Here is a 24,296-nt window from a genome sequence, read left to right as displayed (position 1 = left end):
GTGAACTTGTGAAGAACAAGGAAAGGTCTCTATGTGTGTTTGAAAGTAAAAAGGGTGGATGTGCCTCTTTTCATTTCAAAGAGCTGTCCCTTTATGATAGTTTAGATTTCCTCCCTTCCTTCTTCATTTTATCCATCCTCTTCTCTCTCTCCTCCATTTTACTCCCCTCCCCTCTCCTCGTCTCCTTTCCTTTATTCTTTCCTCCTTTCCTTCCTTCTCTCCTTTCTTACTGCTTCATCACAGTGTATTTGAACATCATATTTGAATCACTGCTGTCATGTACCTTTTATTCCCTAGAATTTCTAGTTGTCTCTTATTATTATTATGAAAAAACAAAAAAACAAACTCACTGCTGTCAAGTCATTTCTGACTCACAGCGACCCCTCCTTGGTTTTCCAAGGTGGTATCCCTATGGAAGTAGATTGCCCAATCTTCCTTCCAAAGAGGGGCTGGTGGGTTTGAACCACAAGCCTTCAGGTTACCAGTCAAATGCCTTAGGCACTATGCCCCCAAAAGTCCTATTATTATTATTATACAAAAAAATACCAAAAACAAACACTGCCATCGAGTCGTTTCCGACGTGTAGCAACACCTCATTGGGTTTCTGAGGCAGTATCACCACGGAAGTAGATTGACCAACCTTTCTTCTGAGGACTGGCTGGTGGGTTTGAACCACAAGCTTTCTGGTTAGCAGTCAAATGTCTTAGGCACTATGCTACCATTATTACTATAACAATTTAAATTTTTTTCTTTATCAAATCCATGATATTTTCTAACTTGCTATTTTCTCCTCTATATTACTCTGAATCCACTCCATTCTCTGATGAAAGACTATAATATCTTGTTCTAATTTGGATTCCTCTTTTCTAGGCCCATTGCCCAGCTCTAAGACTGAAAATCCCTCTTACTGATTCAGAAAAAAGAGGGTGAAAGTAAAGAAAGAAGAAATAAACTATTGGATTAAACTTATTTCTTCTCTCTTTTCACCTTTCTCAAGTCCCTGCCCACAGAAATGTACATGGGGAACAAACTCTCTGAGGCTTGACATTCTGGAAAACACCATCTTTTGCCTTAATTTTTCAGTGATTTCTATCAGTTCTTGGGCATTTCTTTATTTTTTTGGTGATTTTCTCCCTTTCACTGTTGTCTGTTAGTGGAGCTACTTTTAGTTGAGTTTTCCTTAGCTTGTCCTCTGTGGCACTTACCATTCTCTGTCTTAGACATCATTTCTGTGTCCTGGGACAAATCATTGATTTTTATCAGCCATAATTCCCACTTATTTATAAAATGTATTTTATAAATTACATTTTTATTTGCAAAATGCTTTTGATTTTTTTCCCCCCTTGGGATATTAGAGATTACTTTTTTGAAAAAAAAAAAGTGGTTTTTCATCCTTTGCATCGACTATTTCTTTTTGGCCCATTATTTGGTGTCTGCTCTTGATTGTGTCCTTCATTCTGCACATTGTCTTCAAATATCTTGAGATTGTGAATTTTCTGTCTGGAGAAAGTCAGGTATAGAAACCACCACCCATCTATCTGTCATATTGTATGTATTGTGTATTGCTCTGATGCTGGAAGCTATGTCCTGGTATTTCAAGTAGCAGGGTGAGCCTTGATAGACAGGTTTTAGTGGAACTTCCAGAATTAGACAAGGAAGAAAGGTTTGTTGTTGTTATGTGCCGTTGAGTCGGACATGACTCATAGCGACCCCTCCTTGGGTTTCCGAGGCAGTATCACTACGGAAGTAGATTGCCCCATCTCGTGGTTTGAACCACCAGCTTTCTGGTTAGCCATCAAGTGCCTTAGCCACTATGCTACCAGAGCTCCCAGGAAGAAATATTTAGAGATCTATTTTCTAAAATCAAACAATTAAATCCCTATGAATTACAGCACATTATTTTATTTTATTTTATTTTATTTATTGTGCATTGGGTACAAGTTTACAGAACAAAATTTGTTTTACATTCAACAGTTCATGTACATTTGGTTTCATGCCCCGATTACCATCCCTGACAATAACTCACTCTCCCCCATGCCCATCCCTATAAGCACCCCCTTCCTGTGCCCTTCTTAACTATCTATGCACTCCTGTCTGTCTGTTCAGCTTTCCTTCCATGTGAATGCTGCCCCTCTGGTATCCCATGGTCAATGTATCTCCCTGGGGTGTAGGTGGGTGCATTGCCCTGGGGTGGGTGTTCTGCCTGTAAGTCTTTCTACTATTGGACTCAGAGGCCCGGAGGCCATTTTAGGGCTTGTTCTGATTACCTAGTTCCATTCTGACAGGAAACATACCACAAATGGGATGGTCTTAACAAACAGGAGTTTATTCTCTTACAGTCTAGAGACTTTAAGTCCGAGTTCAGAGTGCCAGGCTCTAGGGCGGAGTGAAAGCCCCTCAGCCTTGGGCTTCAGCTTTGCCTCCAGCTCCTGGCCCACTGGAGCTAGAGGCGTTTCTTTACTCAGACAGCTGCTGGCTGCTAAGGCTGCCAAGCTCAAGGTTGACAAGTAAAAAGACACAGTCCCGATGTTACCAAACCACATGGCAGGCCGTTCATTCAAGTCCATTGTAAGTCCCAAGGTTAGCAGAGCATGGCAGGCTGCTGAACGACACAGCTACATACAGGGGCCAAGTGTGCCATAAGCTAGAGACCATTCCCCAAGGCTTCTGCTTATATACCAGAAGCAGACCACATTCCCTAAGGCAGCTCCTCAGCTGCTCACAGTAGATTCCACCATGGAGTTGATTACCAGTCTCATGATGGGGAATACTACATCCAGCTGCCCAACCACTCAACCAGGCCCAGACAAGTTGATACACAAACTGAACTACCATGGGGCTGTAGTCTTAGGGGTTCCATCAGACTCTATCTGGCCAGTAATACTGGTCAGTTTTGTGTTTTTGAATTTTGTTCTGCATTTTTCCTCCCATTCTATCCAGGGTCTCCAGTTTTGATCTCTTCATGAGTGGTTGGCATTGGTAGCTGGGCACCATCTAGTTCTTCTTGTCTCAAGTTCCATCATATCTTTGGACAAATTGTTTCCAAATGGCTTTGATTTTCTTCACCTTTCTTTGCTTCAAATAATAGGAGACCAATAGTTGCATCTTAGATGGCTGCTTGAAAGCTTTTAAGACCTTAGTTGCTACTCACCAAAGTAGGTTTAGAACAAGATTTTTGTGTACTATGTAATTACAACACACTATTGTCTAACATAGTACTAGAAAATGAATGTCAAACATAGTACTAGAAGATGAACCCCCTAGGTTAGAAGGCACTCAAAATACACAGTGGAAACAATAATAAACACTAAAAACCAAACTTACTGCCATCCGAGTCTATCCAACTCATAACAACTCCCACTGGGTTTCTGATGCATAAATCTTTACAAAAGTAGATTGCCTCAACATCCTTCCACAGGGTGGCTGGTGGGTTTGAACCAGCAAACTTCTGGTTAGCAGTCAAATGCCTTAAGCACTGCACCACCAAAGCTCTTCAATAATATACTAGGCTAGACTGCACTAATGATCATGAAGATGAGAAATGTTTTATTAGGTTGTATGTGGGTTTGCTATGAATCAGAGCAGACTTTATATGCCAACTAGCAACAGCAACAACAACAGAAATAGAAAAAGGTTACTTAGGAAGTGGGCAGAGATTTTAGTTTAGGGGGAGTAATGCCTAAGTCGTTACCAGGATGAAGAGAACTTTATTCTGCACCACTAGTGCCTTGACTACTCATGTTTTCTTGAGGTACTTTAGTTTTTTTGTAAGCATAGTACTATTTATTTTTTCTTTTGCTTCCCCCCCCCCCTTGTTGAAGTTGCTAACTCCAGGCTACAGAAGGTTCTGTATGTGACCAGGGGTTGTAGAAGGCTGGCATTGAGGCCCATGTGTTTAAAATGTTTTCTTCTATTGTCCTCACCAGTCTTCCTTCTTGCCATCTAATCATAGGTTCCAGACCAGCTCCCTCCAGCACTTCTGCAGCTTCAGTCTTTCAAGATGTATTTATTGAGTACTAACCACGTTAGGAGCTCTGGTAGCATAGTGCCTAAGGTACTTGACTGTTAACCAGAAGACTGGTGGTTCAGATCCACCAGGCACTCCTCGGAAGGAAGGTTGGGCAATCTACTTCTGTAGTGATACCACCTCGGAAACCCAAGGAGGGGTTGTTATGAGTTACGGCCGACTCGAGAGCAAATGACAACAACAACAACCATGTTTTAGCAAGGAGCTCTAGTGTCATAGTATCTAAAGCATTTGACTGCTGACCAGAAGGTTGGCAGTTCAAACCCACCAGCCACTCCATGGAAGGAAGACTGGGCAATCTACTTTTGTAAAGATTTACCACCTCAGAACCCCAAAGAGGGTCGCTATGAGTCAGAAGTGACTCAATGGCAGTGAGTTTGTTTGTTGTTTTGTTTTTTTGGTTTAGTCATGTGGTAGACCCCTACTCAAGAAACTGAAACTAGAGCCAGGAGCAAAGGGGCCAAAATTCTTGCCCCCTGGAGCTGCCAAGGTGACTGTGTTTCCTACCACTCTTTGTTGTTATTAGCTGCTATCCAGTCCATCCTGTACTCAGGGCAACTCATGCACAATGGAAAAAATTGCTACCCAGTCCTGAATCTTCCCCATGATCGATTGTAGATTAGATCATTGTGATCAGGTTGGATCAGGTTTTCATTGGCTGATTTTCAGAAGTTTCTCCCTAGACTATGTAAGTCTAAAAGCTCTGGTGAAACCTGTTCATCATCTTAGCAACACACAAGACTGTGCTTACAGAAAGGTGGTGACTACATTGGCTGAAAATCAAACCAGTCATTCCCACATAGAAGGCAAGAATTCTACTACTAGTATTACCAACGCCCTCATCCTACCACTCTTTATCTCCTAAAACTATATTCATATTTCTTATCTACTGGAGTATTCCTAATTCTTTTTTTGTTAAGAGCTTTGTTTTATATAGTTGTTGTTGTTGTTATGTGCCATCGAGTCAGACCAGACTCGTAGTGACCCCTCCTTTGGTTTCTGAGGCAGTATGACTATGGAAGTAGATTGCCCAACCTTCCTTCTGAGGAATGGCTGGTGGATTTGAACCACCAGTGTTCTTGTTAGCAGTCAAGTGCCTTAGGCATCAAGCTACCAGAGCTCCTTTTGTTTTATATGCACATATGAAAATATGTATATAAAGTTCAAATAAATGGAGTGTGTGTAAGTGTAGGAAATTGGCCCCTTCCAAGATGTGCTTTGAGAAAGTCTCCCAGACCCAGGGAGGGGTTGTAATGGTTGCTAATTGCTTCATATAAGCAAAAGCCCCTGCCAAAGCGTCCCTGTTCCTACCGTGACTACTGACTTAATGACCAGGCACTCAGGACCCCTCCACTTGTAATGTTGGCTCATGGAATGCTTTTACTGTTTCTAGTGCTGATGAGCGGTTTGATGCCACGTTTCACACCAATGTTTTAGTGAATTCCTCCGGGCATTGTCAGTACCTCCCTCCAGGTAAGATCTATTCTCTTCTGTCCTACATTGAGAAAGTTTAAGTGAGTTTAGGATGTCAGCCTGGCAATGCTGTAATATAGGATGACTAGGCTCAGTGCACCTTCTGTCTCTGTCTACCCTTTTCTCTTCTTTTCTGCTTTCTTCTCTTTCCATCCTCACAAATTTCCTAAATCTGCAAACACCATCTTTCCTTTTGTCTTGTAATCACTGTGCAAGCTGTCATTGCCAACAAGAATCATGTGTTCATATTTTCTGCTGTGTGTTCTTTAAAGTTAAAGAATTAAAGGGAGTTTTCCCAGTTAAGGAGCTCTGGTGGCACTGTGATTGGGCCGCTAAGCAAAAGGTTAGTGGTTCAAACCCATCAGCTGCTGCATGGGAGAAAGATGAGGCAGTCTGATTCCATGAAGATTTATAGCCTTGGAAACCCTATGGGGCAGTTCTACTCTGTCCTGTAGGGTCATTGTGAGTCAGAATTGATTCAATGGTGGTGGATTTTGGTTTCCTTGTGAGATAATTTCCAATCCTTTGTACAACCTGCAAACCCCATAGCAATAGTATTTTAGTTCCGGGTGAAGTAAGTGTTTCTGGTGGTGTTGTTGAAGACGTGTTGGAAGTGATGCTGAGCTCAATTTGATATTTTATTGATAATGCATTAAAGAGTACTCAGCATATTAGATCCACAGTCAAATTCTTCCAGAGGAGAACTGATTAGTGAGTTGTTCCTGAATGAGTTTTCTTCCTTTTTCTCAAAAAAGTCCATCATTTCAGTAAGATTCACTGGGTCCTGGGCTGCTCAAAGAGGAAGAGTCATCCACAAGTTACAAGGACACTAAAGTTTTATAGCCTTCAGGTACACTTGGGATGGGCTTTACATATGGATATTAATAAGTGCCCCTCCCCCTAGGACATTATTTTTAAGGATTATCTCCCCTACTGCACTGTCCTTGCTATTAAATAAGGACTAATGAAGTGTTGGGAGCTCTGGTAGCATAGTGGCTAAGACACTTGCCTGCTAACCAGACGGCTGGCGGTTCAAACCCACCAGCCACTCCTCGGAAGGAAGGTTGGGCAATCCTACTTCCGTAGTGATACTGCCTCGGAAACCCAAGGAGGGGTCGCTATGAGTCAGGGCTGACTTGACGGCACATAACAACAACAACAACAATGAAGTGTTGGAGCTCTGGTGGCGTAGTGCCTAAGGCATTTGACTGCTAACCAGAAGGCTGATGGTTCAAACCTACTGGCCACTCCTCAGAAGGAAGGTTGGGCAATCTACTTCCGTAGTGATAACTACCTTGAAAACTCAAAGAGGGGTTGCTATGAGTTGGATCTGACTCGATGGCAATGAGTTGGGTTTGGAATGAACTGTTTGGTTTGTTTAATATCCTACACCCAGGCAATCTACACCCCCTTACCCAAGCACACATACACACACAATCCCTTATCTGATATTTAAACACTCCCTGACCCTTTAGCCTGAGCCTCAGTGGTTCCATCTTTGGATTCATCTCACAACACACAGCAAAGCCGGCTTTACCTTCAAAGCATTGTTTTTAAACCGTTCCTCTTTGGCATAGGATAAGTATCCTTACACAGCATCTGGGTTTCTCATCACTACGAAATGCTATACCATGCATGCCCAGCATGCATGTTCTATAACCACCTATCAATATGTGAGTGAGTGACTGAGTCAGTGGTAAGATATCTTTCAACAAAGTATATATAATCAAAGACCTTCAGCTTCTCAGATTTTCTATTTTAAAGCATCTGCTTTCTTGTCACTCTCCCAAGTGTGCATTTTCTCCTAATTTCAGGCTCATTGTAGCCTGGGGTTGTAGGGTGAGTCTTTTATCATCTGTGCATTCCTTTCACCAGGCTTATATGTTGCAGCCTCTATTATGAAGGTTATTTTGGAAAATGATGTCCAGTAGTCATCAATGCCGAAGAACAATAAAATGCTGCAGATGATTCTTAGGGCTGAGGCTATTTTGAATCTCCAAGAAGAGCATTCCCTGATGCCGACGCTGAAGACACCCATGGATAGCAGCCCTTTCTGGTGTTCCCCCCACCACATTTTTGGCCAGGACCTTAAACACTAAGCAGTGATCATAGAGTCTCCTTTTCCATTAGAAAAAGCACAGAGACACAGGCTTGGGGTCGTATAGACCTGGCTTTGGACTGTTGCTCTACTCAGCTTGACTAGGCATGGGTGAAAAATAAAAGTGTTTGGTTGTGTTAAAAATAATCAAAACTCAAAGAAATTGAAACATAAGGTTTATTTTGGGCAGTTTTTCTATAAGCATATAAAGAGACCATTCAGATTGAAAAAAAAAAAAAAGGCAACTGGCTCCAAACAAGCTAATTATAACAAGACTTACAAAGAGAAGAATAGGGAGAAGAACATATGAACCATTAGCTAATCTTAACATGATTGATTGAGTCCTATCCACCCCCTTTTAATATCTGGTCACAAGGTGGCTTCTGGCCCTCCCTCAAACTGCAGCCATGATACCTTTTGAAGTTTAAATTGTGTAAGCCTGGCTTTGAAAACGAAGAAGAGATTAGCAACTTTGGGTGTAAAGACCACTGGCAGGATTAATTTTTGGTCAAGAATTATTTTATGGTTAGTTTTTTAATTCCTTGATAAGAAAAATCATAAAATCAAAGTAAGATGTCTGTGTTTTTTGTTCAACAATTGCAAGTTTTGAAATAGAGGCACTGGCGATAAAATAACTTTTTTTTTTCCTTTCATTGTGGATGTTTAGTTTTTAACCACTTTATTGAGATATAGTTTACATATCATACAATTCCCCCATTTTAAGCATACAATTCAATGATTTTTAGCTATTTTCAGAGTTGTGCAACTATCATTACAATCTAATTTTTGAACACTTCCATCACTTCAAAAAGATCCCTTTTGCCTATTTGCAGTTAGTCTTGTTCCTGCTGCCAAGCCCAGGCCATCATTGATCAATCTGTTTTCGGTCTCTAGAGAGTGTCCTTTTATCATTCATTTCATAGAAATGGAATGATATGGTTAAAGAGTTACATTTTCCAATTTCCAAACAGTGTAGGCTTTGAGAGATCTAGCCCACTCACAGGAGGGGACTATCTGTAATGAATTCCAGATTCCTGCAAAGATTTGATACTAAAAAAAAAAAAAAATCCTGCTATCCAGTCAATTCTGACTCATGACAACCTTATAAGATAGGGTAAAATTTTCCTACAGGGTTTCCTAAGCTGAAAAGTTTACAGAAGCAAACTGCCACATCTTTCTCCCAAGGATCAGTTGGTGGGTTTGAACCATCTACCAACCTTTCAATTAGCTGCTGAGCACTTAACCAATGAACCACCAGGGCTCCTTAGATTTAATGTAATGCTCTCAAATTATATTTAAAGGAACTTGAGGAGACAAGGAGTTTATTATCTTTTCTCACCTTGGGTGTGGGTGGGCATCCATCTTTAAAAATTCAGTGAGTCTCTTCCCTGCCCTTTTCTTCATTCACTCCTTTTAATTAGCAGAAGTTCACAGAAAGCTGCCCTCCCCACAACAGCACTGGAGCCATCTCACTTCCAATGCCTTCCAGGGTTTCCCTGGGCAGGAAGGAGCAGGTTGGCATAAATAACTAAAGAGGACCTGTCTGTTCTCTTAGGTTTTCTAGGAAACTCACTTAAAATTTGCTCAAGCATGGAACCCATGTTTTTCAATGGAAATTCTTCCTTGTGTCTAACCAGTGTGACTTCATGTAAACCTATTAATTCTTGTTCTGTTCTTGATCTAGGATGTAGGTAGTTAAAATTACCCTCCATATATACCTAACGTGCTAACTGGCTGCTACGCTCCATATATTTCTAGATAACCAAGTATTTTGTTTAGTTTTTACCTAAAGAAAATGTTACCCCACCCTACCAAATACATACATGCACACACCCTAACCCCTTCATCATTATATTGACTTCTTTGAGTTTTTCTATCTTCTTTGCTTTTGCCTTATTATTTAATGTCCGGGGATGCATGTGGCAAAAGGAAGTTTTTAGAGTTGCTAATTCTTTGCACAAGAAGCCCCCAGAGCAGTCTTCAATGAAGCATGTTAGTGTTGTGTTTAAATTTTAAAACACCATGAAGCTTTAGTTGAGCTGCTTTTCTAGAAATTTTGTGAAAAGGATCAAGCTTGTTTATTCTACAGAGGCTTAGCTGCAGTTTGGAGGCAAAAGACCCAGACCAGAGGTGCTCTGATGAGTGCATCTACTTGGGCCATATCTACATGAGTTTATCGGAAGGGGGCACTAATAGGCAGAGAGATGTATGTACAGAGCACCCATGATGGAAAGAGACACAGGATGTCACAAATGATGTGACCTGTAGCTCTCCAGTCTCTTTATCCAGCCAGTAATCTTTACCTCCATGCAGAGCAGGCATTGCACGCTATGAGCAGTGTGTGATTATGTAGGCCGTGGATATCCTGGATTTCAGACATGCCTCTGTCTGTTTGTGGTTGGTCTTCTGATCGTTCCCATCACCCACTCAGGCATATTTAAGAGCTCCTGCTACATCGACGTGCGCTGGTTTCCCTTCGACATGCAGCAGTGCAAACTCAAGTTTGGGTCCTGGTCTTATGGAGGGTGGTCCTTGGATTTGCAGATGCAGGAGGCAGATACCAGCGGCTACATCCCAAATGGAGAGTGGGATCTTGTGGGTAAGCCCCGTGGACACTACTCAAGAGGAATTGTCAGCAGACACTGGAAGGAAGCTTCTCTTTATTCTTGTGCTCTCATTAAGAGTTTAGGATTTTCCACTTTTATTTATTTAACTATTTATTTTTGTGGTATTCTCCATCAATTACTGAAAGCTCTAGGGCAGGAAGTATAAAACAAATAGAAAACACAGTGCTTTCCATGAGGAATGTGCAGTTATGATAAAGAATGACTTTCCTGTATTAACTTAATTATCGTACTGACTTTGCAAGTATTAAAAAAAAAAAAGTTGCCATCAAGTCATCTCTGACTCATGGTGACCCTAGGTGTGTCAGAGTAGAACTTTGCTCCATAGGGTTTTCAATAGCTAATTTTTCTAAGGTGCCTGTGGGTGGACCCCAACCTTCAAACTTTCAGTTAGCAGCCAAGCTTGTCACCCATTTTTACCACCCAAGGACTCTAGTGCTGGTATAAGCATCCCTACATTATTCAAGATACTCCATTCCTAAAATCAGGCTGGATAGCAAATGTCAATTGGTGACCTTTGTTTGTTTATTTCCAACAGAAAAAATAATAAATTTATAATAGTATAACATTTATAAGTTTATAGTAATATATTTTCTTTGTAATAATTTGTTTCCAACCCATCAAAATACTTACTTATTTGCTTAAATATCGTTGAAATACCCTTAAACAACTCTATGATAAACCAGCAAAGGTGTATTTAAGCACTTATTACCCACTTTTTTACCCTATAATGAACTCTACCTGTATGATTGTGGTATACACAAGAAAACATACAATGTGGTTTTATTAAAATGATGGTTCATTTTCTTATCCTCTCCATGGAGGAATCCCGGGAAAAAGGAGTGAGAAGTTCTATGACTGCTGCAAAGAGCCATACCCAGATGTCACCTTTACAGTGACCATGAGGCGCAGGACCCTCTACTATGGCCTCAATTTGCTCATCCCCTGTGTGCTCATCTCTGCCTTGGCCCTTTTGGTGTTCCTGCTGCCTGCAGATTCTGGGGAGAAAATCTCCCTTGGTGAGTGCCCAAGACTTGATGAGAGTCTGAGGCAGGAAAGGTTTTTTATGAGAGTGAGTCATGGAATCAGCTCTTCAAGGGCTCATTGTGGATAGGACAATGGCAAACATGGGCTCTGTTTCAGCCTCAAGGGCCTACTTGGCTCATCTTGCAGTGACTTCTTAGCCCAAAGTGTGTAGCTCAGGGTTTGGGTTGGGGTCTATCTCCATTACAACAAGAGTTCTAGGTTTAGAGTCTGTGTTTAACAGTGACCACCTTGAGAATATAGGTCAGCTGCATTCCCTTTGGCAGCTGCCTGTAGGATCTAGGCTGTGGAGGATGAGGATACCAGTAATGACTACCTTTATCTATCAGTGAGGGGCCTTCCTTGGTGGTGGTGGTGTCACTGTGGACAGAGAGCTGTTTAATTTAATATATGTGTCTTACACAATGTAATTACTTATGGTGATGCCTGTATAGAGATAAGAAAACTAAGATTTAGAATGGTGAGATCAGTTTTCTCAATGAGTTCAAGCCCATAGCTCCTGACTAAGGCTCAGAAATCATAAATGGCTTATCAGTGGTCACATGGCTAGTAAGTAGCAAAGGTAGCTCCTGAAACCTGGTCTTCTGACTAAATAGCTTATTCTTTTTCTTCTATGAGAAACACTTCCCAGTAATAAGGTAATGAAAATATTAAGCTATAAGTGTGCTCAGTTAAATTATTAATTTTTGTGTTGATTTTCAAAAGTTCTGGTTCCTAAACTTGTCTCCACCAGGGGCTATTTTGCAAATCTGATGAGTTACATGGACTGTCCCCAGAAAAATGCACACGCCCATAAGCACACAAGTGATGAACACAATGATAGGAATTTCCTGAACTCCATTGCCTCCAAACCCCCCTGATTCTTTCAGTTTCAGCTTGAGAGCCCTGTCATCAATTTGTCTAAGGAACCTGTGTGCTCTGTTTCAGGAATAACAGTTTTGCTGTCTCTCACTGTCTTCATGCTACTTGTGGCTGAGATCATGCCTGCAACATCTGATTCAGTGCCATTGATTGGTAAGGCGTGCACCAGGAATCCACTTCAAAGACAAAGGGTGAAAGTATGCCTGGGATTTTCCAACAGACACAAGGAGAGCTGCACTGCCTGTTTCAGCTTTGGGGAGATGACTTACATAACTATGCAGAGTGACCCAGAATCCCTCACTTGCCACTGGCTGTGACAGAGGAGTCCAACTTTGAGGTTTGACTTTAAGGGACAGAAATACCTTCTTCCTCTTGTAATCTCCCCATCAGGCTTGCTACTGGGCCAGAGATTTTACCTTTGTCTAATTCATTATTTAATCTAGGACATTGTTTTTCCATATATCCTTTGTTAAAATGAGAGGAGCATACACATTAACTCTTAGCCACTGTTTTCCAAGGTAACTAGGATTCTTTTTATAAAAAAAAGTTTGCAGAAAACACAGGGCAAATATGTTTTGGCCAAGAGAGATATAGGACATGATCTATGCCCAGGGAAGGAAGTCAGACAGAAAACCTGTATTCTTAGGTGCAGTCCTAGAGATTCAAGAGGTGGTATTGCTGTGACTAAGGACCCTCCTGGACTGGAGTGAATAGGAGCATTCAAAAGATGCTGGGTGGTGTGCTAGTTAGGATTCAGTACACTCACCACTGCAGCTTGAATTCTTTTCCTGGTCAGGGATCCCAGACCTCCAAGCCAGCTAAGCACAAGGTTTAGAGGACAATAAGTAAACATTCTGCCAGTGCATATCGATTTAATATGAGCATTGCCACTCTCCTTGGTGATGGAGATCAAAAATAAGATTACAGTCTTTGGTTATGCCTGTTCAGCCCATGGTACCTGAGCACCCATCCTTTGTGCTAATCACAAGGGTGGATGGGAGTTTGGGGCCTCTCATGGATGCTCCAAGGCTTGTTGAACCAAAAGGCCCTAGATTCTCATTGTAGAGCTACCCAAATTAAACCAAACCCATTGCCATTAAGTTGATTATGACCCAGAACAACTCTATAGAACAGAGTAGAACTAACCTATAGGGCTTCCAAGGCTATAATCTATATGTAAGCAGACTGCCTCATCTATCTCCTGTGAAGAAGCTGTTGGGTTTAAATCACTAGCCTTTTGGTTAGGAGCTGAGTGCTTAACAACTGTGCTATCAGGGCTCTTTTTGGAGCTCCCCATATATGTGATATTTGGGCCAGAGAAATGATTGAAACAAAATCAATTACTTTTGGGGATGTCACCATGTTCTTGATACCATCCAGATAGTGAGGGATTTGGCAATCTGACTCCATTTATTCTACCTTCCAACACATTGCTTTTGATGGAAACTTGTAACAGAGGCCACCATTAATGGTCGAATCAGCAGGTACTGCCTTCACTGATGAACCCTAGGAAAGTGTTGATTGATATATATCCCATATCTAGAAGGGACTCAAGGACATGAATCTGCTGCTCTGTGTTAATGGCTGTGACTCTGGATCCTTCCATGTGTCACTGTTTAGTCCACACTCTTTCCCATTCCAGTAGGACCCTGATGCTACCTTTGTCCCCAAGGTCCCTAATGTCCACTTCTAGCAGTGCTGCTCATAGCTACAATTTGGACTCTGTAGGAGGCTGTGAGCTCTTTTCTGGCCAGAGCAGTAGTAATGTTCTCAGATGAGTATGTGGACCTTTCATTTGAATCTCGCCCCTTAAGAGACTAACCACCAAAGGTTTAATTACCATAGTTCAATTCATCACCATAATTAAGGACTGCATCCTCCAGTCCAAGCTCTATACGAGACTCTTAACCCATGTAATCTCTAATTCCTACATCCACCCCGCAACGACGAGGTCTCCATCCCTGTTTTCCTGGGGAAGGAGACTTGGAGAAGCTCAGAATACAATAACCTGTACCTGGTGAAACATGGCCAGCGGTGGAGCAATGTTGAATCTCTTTCAGATGCACTGTGTTACTCTTCACCTGGGATGAGGTACTTCTACAGGGTGTGACTGTTGGAGAGAAATACCCTTGTACATTGGATTGAATCTGATATTCTCAGTCTGAAAAAGTGATTACTGTCAAACTCTTCCTCAGGCTAGACAATTGACCTTCCCAAAAGACTCTGTGGGAGAGAACACCAGATTCTTATTTTCCAAGATTCAGACCTTAAGGATCAGGGGCTGATAAGACATCTTGATGCTGCCCCAGCTTACACCCAGAGATCCTCCTCAGCCTGCAGTAGTTACACTCAGGTGTTTCCAATTAGCAACATTACAGTGTTTATTCATGGGGAGCACAGGAAGTCCAGGGTCACTGAATAGGCTTAACTCTTTGAGGCCTCTCTAATGCATGGAAGTCTTGCTAGGCTGCAGAGCTGGCAGGAAGAAGTCCTGCCCTGCTCTCAGAACCTCATGCACCCAAGTCTTGGACAGTCAGTGGACATAGCTGAGTCCACCTATACTGTGAGGTTTGGTTTCACAAGGTACCTTTGAGTCTCACCCTTTGTCTGTTCTCTCCACAGCCCAGTATTTTGCCAGCACCATGATCATCGTCGGCCTCTCTGTCGTTGTGACTGTGATCGTGCTGCAGTACCACCACCATGACCCTGATGGGGGCAAAATGCCCAAGTGGGTAAGTCCCCTCCTTGAATGCAGGCAGTGTTCAAGCCTGCCTCCAAGCTATCTGACCACTGCCAAACTACCCAGAAGTGCAGACTGGCAAGATGGCATGTAACCATGGTGATGATGGGGTTTTGTTTGTTTACTTTGTGGATTTTGAAAATAGAGTGTCATAACATTAAATTAATATCATTAATTATTTATTTTAAAGATCACATAGAAACCTACCATTCCTAAGGAAAGAACTGTATTTTTATGTGAGTTCATACATCTTTGCATAGTGTACATTTATGGGGAACATGTGCCTTAGCATCCCATGGCACTTTATTTACTTATTTTAATCTAACATTTCAGAGGAAGTTTCACAAGCTGCTACTGTGTATATTTTACTAGCATGATGTTTTGTTTTGCTTTTCTTAAAAAAACAAAACAAACAAACAATTTTTTGGCTGTATACCTGTTTACCACAGTGTACTTTGTAGCAGTTGGAAGGAACAGACTCCATAGCAACATAGTTGGATCTTACAAACATAAAGAGGAAAGAAGAGATTAACATCGGGTGAGCTATGTAAAAAATATATATAGGTATTTAATCTAACAAAAAAAAAGCCTAAATAAATGTTAATAGTCACTGAAGGAGGAAGGAAATGAGATAAAATGAAATGAGTAAATGAATACCTCGAGGAGAATTTTTAAAAATTAAATCTGCTAATTAGACCCAATTCCCTATCATACATCCCCAGCACCGTCTTAGTCAACTGCTTTGGGGATACTGGGTGATGCTTACCTAGCTACATAATATGGTTCTTCAGAGGCCACTGCCCTAAGTTCTCCACTCAACAAAGTAGCCTTCTCTGTCAGTCAGAAAACTTTGATTCAGGCCAGGCTGAGGCCTAGTATTTCCCACCTCCCATGTCAAAACCCATGCCAGGGGAAAGCTGCCCCATCTCTCCTATAAACCTGCATGGTCTCCCTGTCCAGAGAGTACTACCTAAGGATGGCTGAGAGATAAAAAGAAAAGCTCAACTATCCCAAAATGACCCATAAACTTTCACTTAAGTTCAGAAGGAAGACTGGGAATCACCAAAGCTACAAGATACATTTAGTTGACTTCTAGATCCAGGGAGTTTCAGCCCTTCTAACAATATTTGTTGTGAGATAATTTATAGTAACCAAAAGTTAAGTTAGGGAAGATTATTTTACAAAGATTGTTTTCACAAAGTTGTTATTTCCCTTCCTCTGTGGCAAATTTCCTTCACATACTCAATACAGCTTCACTCACTTACAGCCCATCACCTCAGCAGTAGCACACATTAATGCATCACACACAAACATGCCATGACAGACACTCTGTGATGCTACCTTTGAGAAGGTTTATTCCCTACCCCCTTAAAAGCTGGGATATATTTGCACACAGTCATCTATATTCTCATCTGACTTCGTTATAATCTTGACAGGTTAAGCAAGATATCTGGCCAGGTGTGAGAGCCGGGTCTTGTTTATTTGTGTGTGTTTCTGTCTCCTAGGGCTGTTGTACCACAGTCTGGATGGCTTATATGAACATACATTTATTGTATCACCTTCCTGGAATACAAATTCAGGGTGTCTGCAGGGTTAGTTTCTTCTAGACTCTGAAGAAAAATCTGTTCCATGCCTCTCTCTTAGCTGTGACCCATAGCTTGTAGATGCATCTTCATATGGTCACCTTCCCTGTGTCTATGTCTCTCTTCCTATTTTTGAAAGACACGAGTCATACAGGATTAAGACTCAGCCTACTCCAATATGATCTCATCTTAACTAAACTAATTAGTTCTGAAAGGCCCTATTTCCAGACATGGCCATGTTCACAAGTACTGGGGTTAGGACCTCAGTGTATCTTTTTGGAGGTCACAATTGAATGCACAACAGTATCCGTCTATCTATTTGAAATAGGTAATATTTCAAAACCCAAAATAAAATGAGAAATTATGCATAAGGAAAATTTTACTGTCCTTCGTGCTCCTCACCCTGCTTGTTTCATTACTATAAAACCAAACCCACTGCCATTGAGTCACTTCTGACTCATAGCTACTCTGTGAGTCAGAATGAAACTCCCCCATAGGGTTTCCAAGGCTGTAAATCCTTATGGAAGCAAAGTGCTTCATCTTTTTCCTGAGGAGCATCTGGTGAATTTGAACCACCAACGTTTTGATTAGCAGCTGAATGCTTGAACCACTGTGCTAGTAGAGCTCCCTTCTACCACTATAGATAACCACTTTTAGTAATTATCACTTTTTCTTTCAAGAGTTTATTCATACAAATACAAAAAAAAATTATGAACAGTTATTCTTATTTCTTATAAGTATTTTAACCAATTTAAAGATAAGGGAATTAAGACATGAAGACACAAAACAATTTTTAATGACCTGATACCACTTTACTGCTCCAAAAAAGTCTGAATTAAGAGCATATGCTAATTAGTAACTTCTCAGCATAAGACCATGTTAAAATTGATTGCTGCAAATGAGAGAAGGACTTGTGCATCTCTTATTTTTTATGTCACACTGCATTTTTCTTTCTTTCTTTCCATGTGTAGTTGGAGCATAAACAGCCTCCAAGGGACTTTTATTATGATCTGTTGTTATAAAGAAGACACTGTTGGATGTGATGGCATTATGTGACATTTGCACAGCCAAAAACAAGACTGTAACCTAACAGAGGAAGTCATGAACATGGTTTGATAAGTGCCAAGAGGGTAATCTCATTTTTTGAGATGTTTTAGCATTGAAAGCTAAAGCTTCAGTGTATGAGATTAAAAATAGGCATGGCAGTGTAGATCATATTAGCTTGTGATGTGCTCTAGGAAACGTTCAGACCCCATGGGGGAGGATGCATCAGGTCCATGATCAGCTCTCCTCTGCTCAGCACAGCTGAGTTTTGTCTCACTCAGTGTTGAGTTGTGCTCTCTAGACATAATCATGTTTGCGCCCAAGTTTTCCAGACCACCTGAGTGCAGGCTGGGCTAAAATTATAGGAATTTTGAAAAGAACCTTGTACACCCTCTTATAGATGAGGTTGCAGAAGTCTAAATACATTAAGTGACTTAACTACTCCACTTCTTCGCTGTTTTAGTTTCCCAGTGCTGCCATGTAAATAACACAAGTATGTAACTTTAAAAAAACAAATTGTATTTCCTCATAGTTCAGGAGCTCTGGTAGCATAGTGTCTAAGGCACTTGACTGCTAACCAGAAGGCTGGTGGTTCAAACCCACTGGCCACTCCTCAGAAGGAAGATGGGGTAATCTACTTCCATAGTGATATTGCCTCAGAAACCCAAGGAGGGGTTGCTATGAGTCGGGTCTGACTCGACGGGCACACAACAACAACAACAACACAGTTCAGGAGGAAAGAAATCTAAATTCATGGCTTGGCCCTAGATGAAGGTCCTTCTTTTATCTCTTTTAGCTCCTAGTAGTTGTAGCAATCCTTGGCTTTTCTAGGCTTGTGGATTCATCTGCCATTTATGTCTGTCTTCGAATGGTGTCATGCCCTGTGGTCTATTCTGCTCTTTTTAGAACTGAGAAGGGATTGGGTTTAAGAACCGACTTACTCTGATAAAACTAAACTCACTGCCGTGGAGTCAATTCAACTCATAGTGACCTCTCCTTAGGTTTCCAAAGCAGTGTCTCTACAGAAGTAGATTGTCCTTTCTTACTGACTGCTACTGAGTTTGAACCACCAGCCATCTGGTTAGCAGCCAAATGCCTTAGGCACTATGCCACCGCCTGCACAATATGACCTCATTAACATAACAGAATGAAAACAATTTCCAAATAGGATCACATCCACAGGTACTCCCCTCCAAAAAATAAAATAAAATAAAATAAAAAAAACACTGCCGTTGAATCAGTTGTGACTCATAGCGACCCCCATTAGGTTTTGAAGGCAGTAAATCTTTATGGAAATAGATTTCCCTGTCTTCCTTCCTTAGAGCAGCTGGTGGGTTTGAACTGCCAAAAGCCTTAGGCACTGCACCACCAGAGCTCCTTATATAGGGGCCAGGATTTCAACACATATTTTCATGGGACACAATTCAATCTATAACATTTACTGTGTGATCTTGAGGCAACATAACATGAGGATATTATACCCTCTTCACAGAGCCCGGACTGGCTGAGGTATATGAACAACATGCTTTGTGTGGTGCCAAACTTGACCTCAGATTCACATGGGTTTCAGTCTCTGTACCTCCAGAGGTCTGCAGACTGGTCTGCTAAGGCTCCAGAAGTTTGTCCATGAGGTTCGACAGGATGTAAAGTGCCACTTGCTATGTAGAGTGTACTCTAAAAGAAAGGGTTATCTTTATAGCTGCAATGAAACTCATTGATCACTTTCTCTTTATTTCTTTGTCTGTCTCCAGAGTTGTTGACTTACTTATCTTTGATAAGATGTCATAAAAATGAGTACCATGAATGAAAGCACTCCAGTTCTGAACTTCACAACTTCCTCTCTAAACTTTGTTGCTGTTGTTGTTAGGTGCCGTCAAGTTGTCTCCAACTCATAGCAACTTTATGTACAACAGAATGAAACATTGCCCAGTCCTGTGCCATCCTCACAATCCTTGCTATACCTGAGCCCATCACTGCAGCCACTGTGTCAATCCATTTTGTGGAGGGCCTTCCCCTTTTTCCATGACCCTCCACTTTACCAAGCATGATATCTTTCTCAAGGGAATGGTTCCTTCTGACAACATGACCAAAGTAGGTGAAATGAAGTTTGGCCATTCTGGCTTCCAAGGAGCATTCTGACTGCACTTCTTCCAGGATACATTTGTTAGTTCATTTAGCATTTTTCTCCAACAGCACAACTCAAAACCATCAACTCTCTTCAGTCTTCCTTATTCATTGTCCAGCTCTCACATGCATAAGAGGCAATTGAAATACTATGGCTTGGGTCAGGCACACCTTAGTCTCTAAACTTACAAATGAAAAAATGTCTCTGTTGCTGATGGGATTTGCCTATTCTCATAAAACAAAATTAAAATTAAATGAATGTCTGGATAATTATGGAGAATGGTCCTGCTTTTCAGATACATATCTGGAAGATACGGCTTGCAAGAATGCTTTTTGACTTGGGTCACTGCTTCAGATTTCTTCCTCTTTTCCATTAGGGGCAAAACCAATACATCCTCTCACAGTTAATTCTTTCAGGTTCCTTCCATGCATGTAGACACTTTATATTTATAAAATAAACCAGCAGTCAGAAAACTATGGCTTTCTCTTCAAATCCATCCCACTAATTATTTTTGTGAATAAAATTTTATTGGAACATAGCTATACCTACTCACTCATTCATATACTGTCTGGTTTTGCATTGTAACTGCAGAGTTGAGCAGTTGCGACTACTAATGGCCTGTTGTTGTTGTTGTTATGTGCCGTCGAGTCACCCCGACTCATAGACCCCTCCTTGGGTTTCCGAGGCAGTATCACTACGGAAGTAGGATTGCCCAACCTTCCTTCCGAGGAGTGGCTGGTGGGTTTGAACCACCAGCCTTCTGGTTAGCAGTCAAGTGCTTTAGCCACTATGCTACCAGAGCTACTAATGGCCTACAAAGCCTAAAATATGTAGCATAGTGGCTAGAGCACTTGACTGCTAACCAGAAGGCTGGCGGTTCAAACCCACCAGCCACTCCTCGGAAGGAAGGTTGGGCAATCCTACTTCCGTAGTGATACTGCCTCGGAAACCCAAGGAGGGGTCGCTATGAGTCGGGGTGGACTTGACGGCACGTAACAACAACAACTACAGTCCTTTACAGAAAATTTGCTGAAACCTGCTCTACACTTTTCAATGAACATTCCTAAACATCATTTATTAAGTGTTCATTGCAGCCTCATGAGTTAGGTTAGAGGTTCCTAAATTCTCTTAGTTAATGGAACTACTGAGGAATTTTTTTCCAGAGCTCCTAGACCAAAAGAAAAGCTTAACAGCTTTGTTTATTAAGCAGACCAAAGCAATGTAACAGGTATTTATGCCGTAACAATTTAATGTCTCTTGGGCATAGCACAACTACTCAGATTTTGAGATCAGATTTGAGAACCTACCTCTCATTTCCATTCCACATGACCTTTCTTGGTACTTGCTTTTTATCAGGACAACTGTGCAAACAACTTTGCAAAGAAAAAGGAAGGAGCAATCCAGAGTTGAAGCTGAACTGCTTCAAGCTACTTCCAGTGGGGTCCAATTGATGTCACAGGGTTCCCCTTAAAATTTAAAACATTCCAGGGTGCCTCTGTAACTTTACTGTGACACTCTGAGGCATCTCACTCACAATTTGGGAACCAGAGAGTTAGGTATTATTGTCTCCTTGGTCCAGGTGAGGAAGGATCAGAGAAAGAAAATTACTTTCCCTGTTCACACAGCCCAATGGCACTCATTTAAGACTGACTTCTCTGAGATTGCAATGTGCCTGCTGTGACTGGCAGAGCTGTGGGCTCATGAAGAAAAGTTCAGGTCATCCCCAGAGTGATTTTTTTGCAGATTTTATTCTCAGCTCACATTTGACTTACGTCTGTAATCAGTTGGCACCACTTGCTGTGTATAGTCAGTTGGGGAGGCAATGGAATCTGTCACCCCTGTGATACATGAAATAGATCTTATATTGTGGGATCATCTCCTCCTCTATCTTGGTTTCCTAGTGTTGTTGTAACAGAAATACCAAAACTGGATGCCTTACATGGTGTTTGTCTTTCTCATGTCTATCTGTATCTGTGTCTAATCTTCACTTTTTATGATTTAGAAGTAATTGGATTTAGGACATACTTTACCCTGATATGGCTGCATGATCATAACAAAAATGTAAAACATATTCCTAAATGAGATAACATCTAGAGGTATGGGGTTAGGATTCCAGTACATAGTTTTTGGGAACACAATACAATCCTTAACACCCCATTGGGAGGTATGCTTCCTTCGTGTATCTGCTAATATGAGCTAATGCTCACATCTAGGCTGTTTTTAATTCTCTGTTGTTTCTGCAGACCAGAATCATCCTCCTGAACTGGTGTGCCTGGTTCCTGCGCATGAAAAGACCAGGGGAGGACAAGGTGCGCTCCGCCTGCCAACACAAGCAGCGCCGCTGCAGCATGGCCAGTGTGGAGATGAATGCCATGGCTGGGCCACCCACTAGCAATGGAAACCTGCTCTACATTGGCTTCCGGGGTCTGGACACCATGCATTGTGCCCCAACACCGGACTCTGGGGTTGTGTGTGGCCGCATGGCCTGCTCACCCATGCACGATGAACACCTCCTACACAGTGGGAAGCCTGCTGAAGGTGACCCGGACCTGGCTAAAATTCTAGAGGAGGTCCGCTACATCGCCAATCGCTTCCGCTGTCAGGATGAGAGTGAGGCCATCTGCAGCGAGTGGAAGTTTGCAGCCTGCGTGGTGGACCGCCTTTGCCTCATGGCCTTCTCCATCTTCACCATCATCTGCACCATTGGCATCCTGATGTCTGCTCCCAACTTTGTTGAGGCTGTGTCCAAAGATTTTGCTTAGCTGGTTCTGTACACAGACAGGAGATTTCTTGGGCTTCTTGAAAATCTGGGGTGCTAATTGCACAACAACATTAAACCCATACTTGACCACTAGGATGTACCTTTATTGCTGCTTATTGATCATGTTGGTTACAGTTTTGTTGTAACTTTCTGTAATAGGATATCAGAAAAATTTTGTTCAGTCCTTTCAGATGGGCTAATTGACATCCTTGAAGCATCCTTGGACCACTTATGTATTGTTTTTTGCATTCCCCAATGCCTGGTGGGCCCTTCAGACGTTTTAGGTAGTGAATGCCTGCCAGAGAGTCTTGAAACTTGGTTTTGCATGCCTGCATGTCACATGTCTCAAAGGCTTATGTAAGAATTCAACATATGCTTTTGCCTGTGTAAAAAACTAGATTGAAAATAATAATAATAGTAAAACAAACCAAACTCACTAAATCCATTCATATAATTGGTGAAAAGAACAATAATGACAAAAATAGCAAGTACAAGAAAATAATCTTAAAACTAAAATCTAGTTTTATGCAATTTCATTTTTCCCCTTTACCAAAGATAGTTTGTAGAGATAAATAGTTTTTCTATTGTTTCTACATTACAAATAAACAAAAAACACATTGTTAATTAGTCTTATAAACAATGTTTTTATCAGCCTAACTTATTTCAGCAAATAAGTTCAGCAATATTCAATGGATAAGTAGAGTTCTATTAGAATCACCAACTCAAATAATAAATAGCTAAAGCTAAAGTAATCATTTATGTGTTTTTTTAATAAGATAATGCATAGATGCTTCAAATGTATTGAGGTTGATTAGTCTTATAAATATGTGGATCCATACAAATGCACAACATAAAGTGAGATTATCCCTTAAATTTTTCAAAGGAATGTGGGGGTACCTCTTTCGGATTCCTGTGTGGCAGGAACTGGGACAGGGTTGGCATGGCCAGTGGCTTTCCTGGATTGACTGGTCAGTAGCAGTCAGTAAGAAGGGCTGACAGTCTCTCCATGGCTGTTCAACCAGGGACTTGGGGGTCTGCCTTTGGGAGATCTGCCCCTATACACTATCCACCCCAGCCTTAGCCCAGAAAGCTATTTTGGGGTCAAGAGGTAGACTCATTAGGACTGTGTGTTTTGACGATAAAGGAAATGCTCATTTTTTAAACTTCAGTGGGAACACAATCCTTGGCCCAAACTATCTTGCTGACGTAGTCAGTTGGCCTCTTCCCATTCTCCTTATTATTATTATTATTATTATTATTAACAAGAGCAGAGAGTAATTCATCAAGGCAATCTCCTCTATTGTGTCACCCAGCAACTGCTCAGAGCTCAAAATAGGAAAAGGTTTCCGAGCCCCTGGGGATCTTTAATTTGCTTCTAACACCTGAGATGAGTACATCAAGAAGGAAGATTAGTTAGACTCTCAGAACAGAAGAAATTCCATGTATTTCTCCAGCCATTTATTTCCTCATATGTGAGTAATGCACGTGACTTCCTTAGCAATGAGATAAGGATGGAGTTCCATGGTGTGTGTGAATGTGTCTCTGTGTATGTGTGTGTGTGAGGGAGTGACAGAGTGACACAAGAGAAGAGACCCTAGAGGAGCTTGTTTGATAAAATCAGGACATTTCAGCAACAGCCTTTTGGTGCAAGATCAGGCTCAGAATTCACCCATTCTATATAATATAGATCACAGATACACATTATTTTCTGTTTTCTATTATAGTGTCTTTAGAATACAAGCATTTTGAAATATGAAGAGAATGCTTCATTTCTAACTGTTATCCAAAAATTTATCTCCACCAAATTTTTGCTTAACAAAGAACCTTTTTGGTTTTGTATTTTATATAAAAAATATTGAAAAATCAGACAACAGTAGTTCATATTTTGACCATCAAATAACTGTTCAGTCATTTAA

The 24,296-nt window shown here is 41.2% G+C and overlaps 1 protein-coding gene across 1 annotated transcript in view; it reads left to right on the top strand.

The window, feature by feature from the left end:
- Positions 1 to 22,381, top strand: part of CHRNA7 (cholinergic receptor nicotinic alpha 7 subunit) — a 315,119-nt gene extending 292,738 nt beyond the window's left edge. The window contains exons 5-10 of the mRNA XM_007949894.2: positions 5,421 to 5,500; positions 10,030 to 10,197; positions 11,047 to 11,241; positions 12,194 to 12,280; positions 14,750 to 14,859; positions 21,863 to 22,381. Of these exons, the coding sequence (XP_007948085.1) occupies positions 5,421 to 5,500; positions 10,030 to 10,197; positions 11,047 to 11,241; positions 12,194 to 12,280; positions 14,750 to 14,859; positions 21,863 to 22,381 (1,159 nt within the window). The remainder of the gene's footprint in view (positions 1 to 5,420; positions 5,501 to 10,029; positions 10,198 to 11,046; positions 11,242 to 12,193; positions 12,281 to 14,749; positions 14,860 to 21,862) is intronic.
- The last annotated feature ends 1,915 nt before the right edge of the window (positions 22,382 to 24,296 follow it).

The sequence above is a fragment of the Orycteropus afer genome, unplaced genomic scaffold (assembly GCF_000298275.1).
Source record: "Orycteropus afer afer isolate SDZICR_OR568_19922 unplaced genomic scaffold, OryAfe1.0 scaffold00256, whole genome shotgun sequence".
Lineage (NCBI taxonomy): Eukaryota > Metazoa > Chordata > Mammalia > Tubulidentata > Orycteropodidae > Orycteropus > Orycteropus afer.
This window is presented reverse-complemented; position numbering and strand designations above follow the sequence as displayed.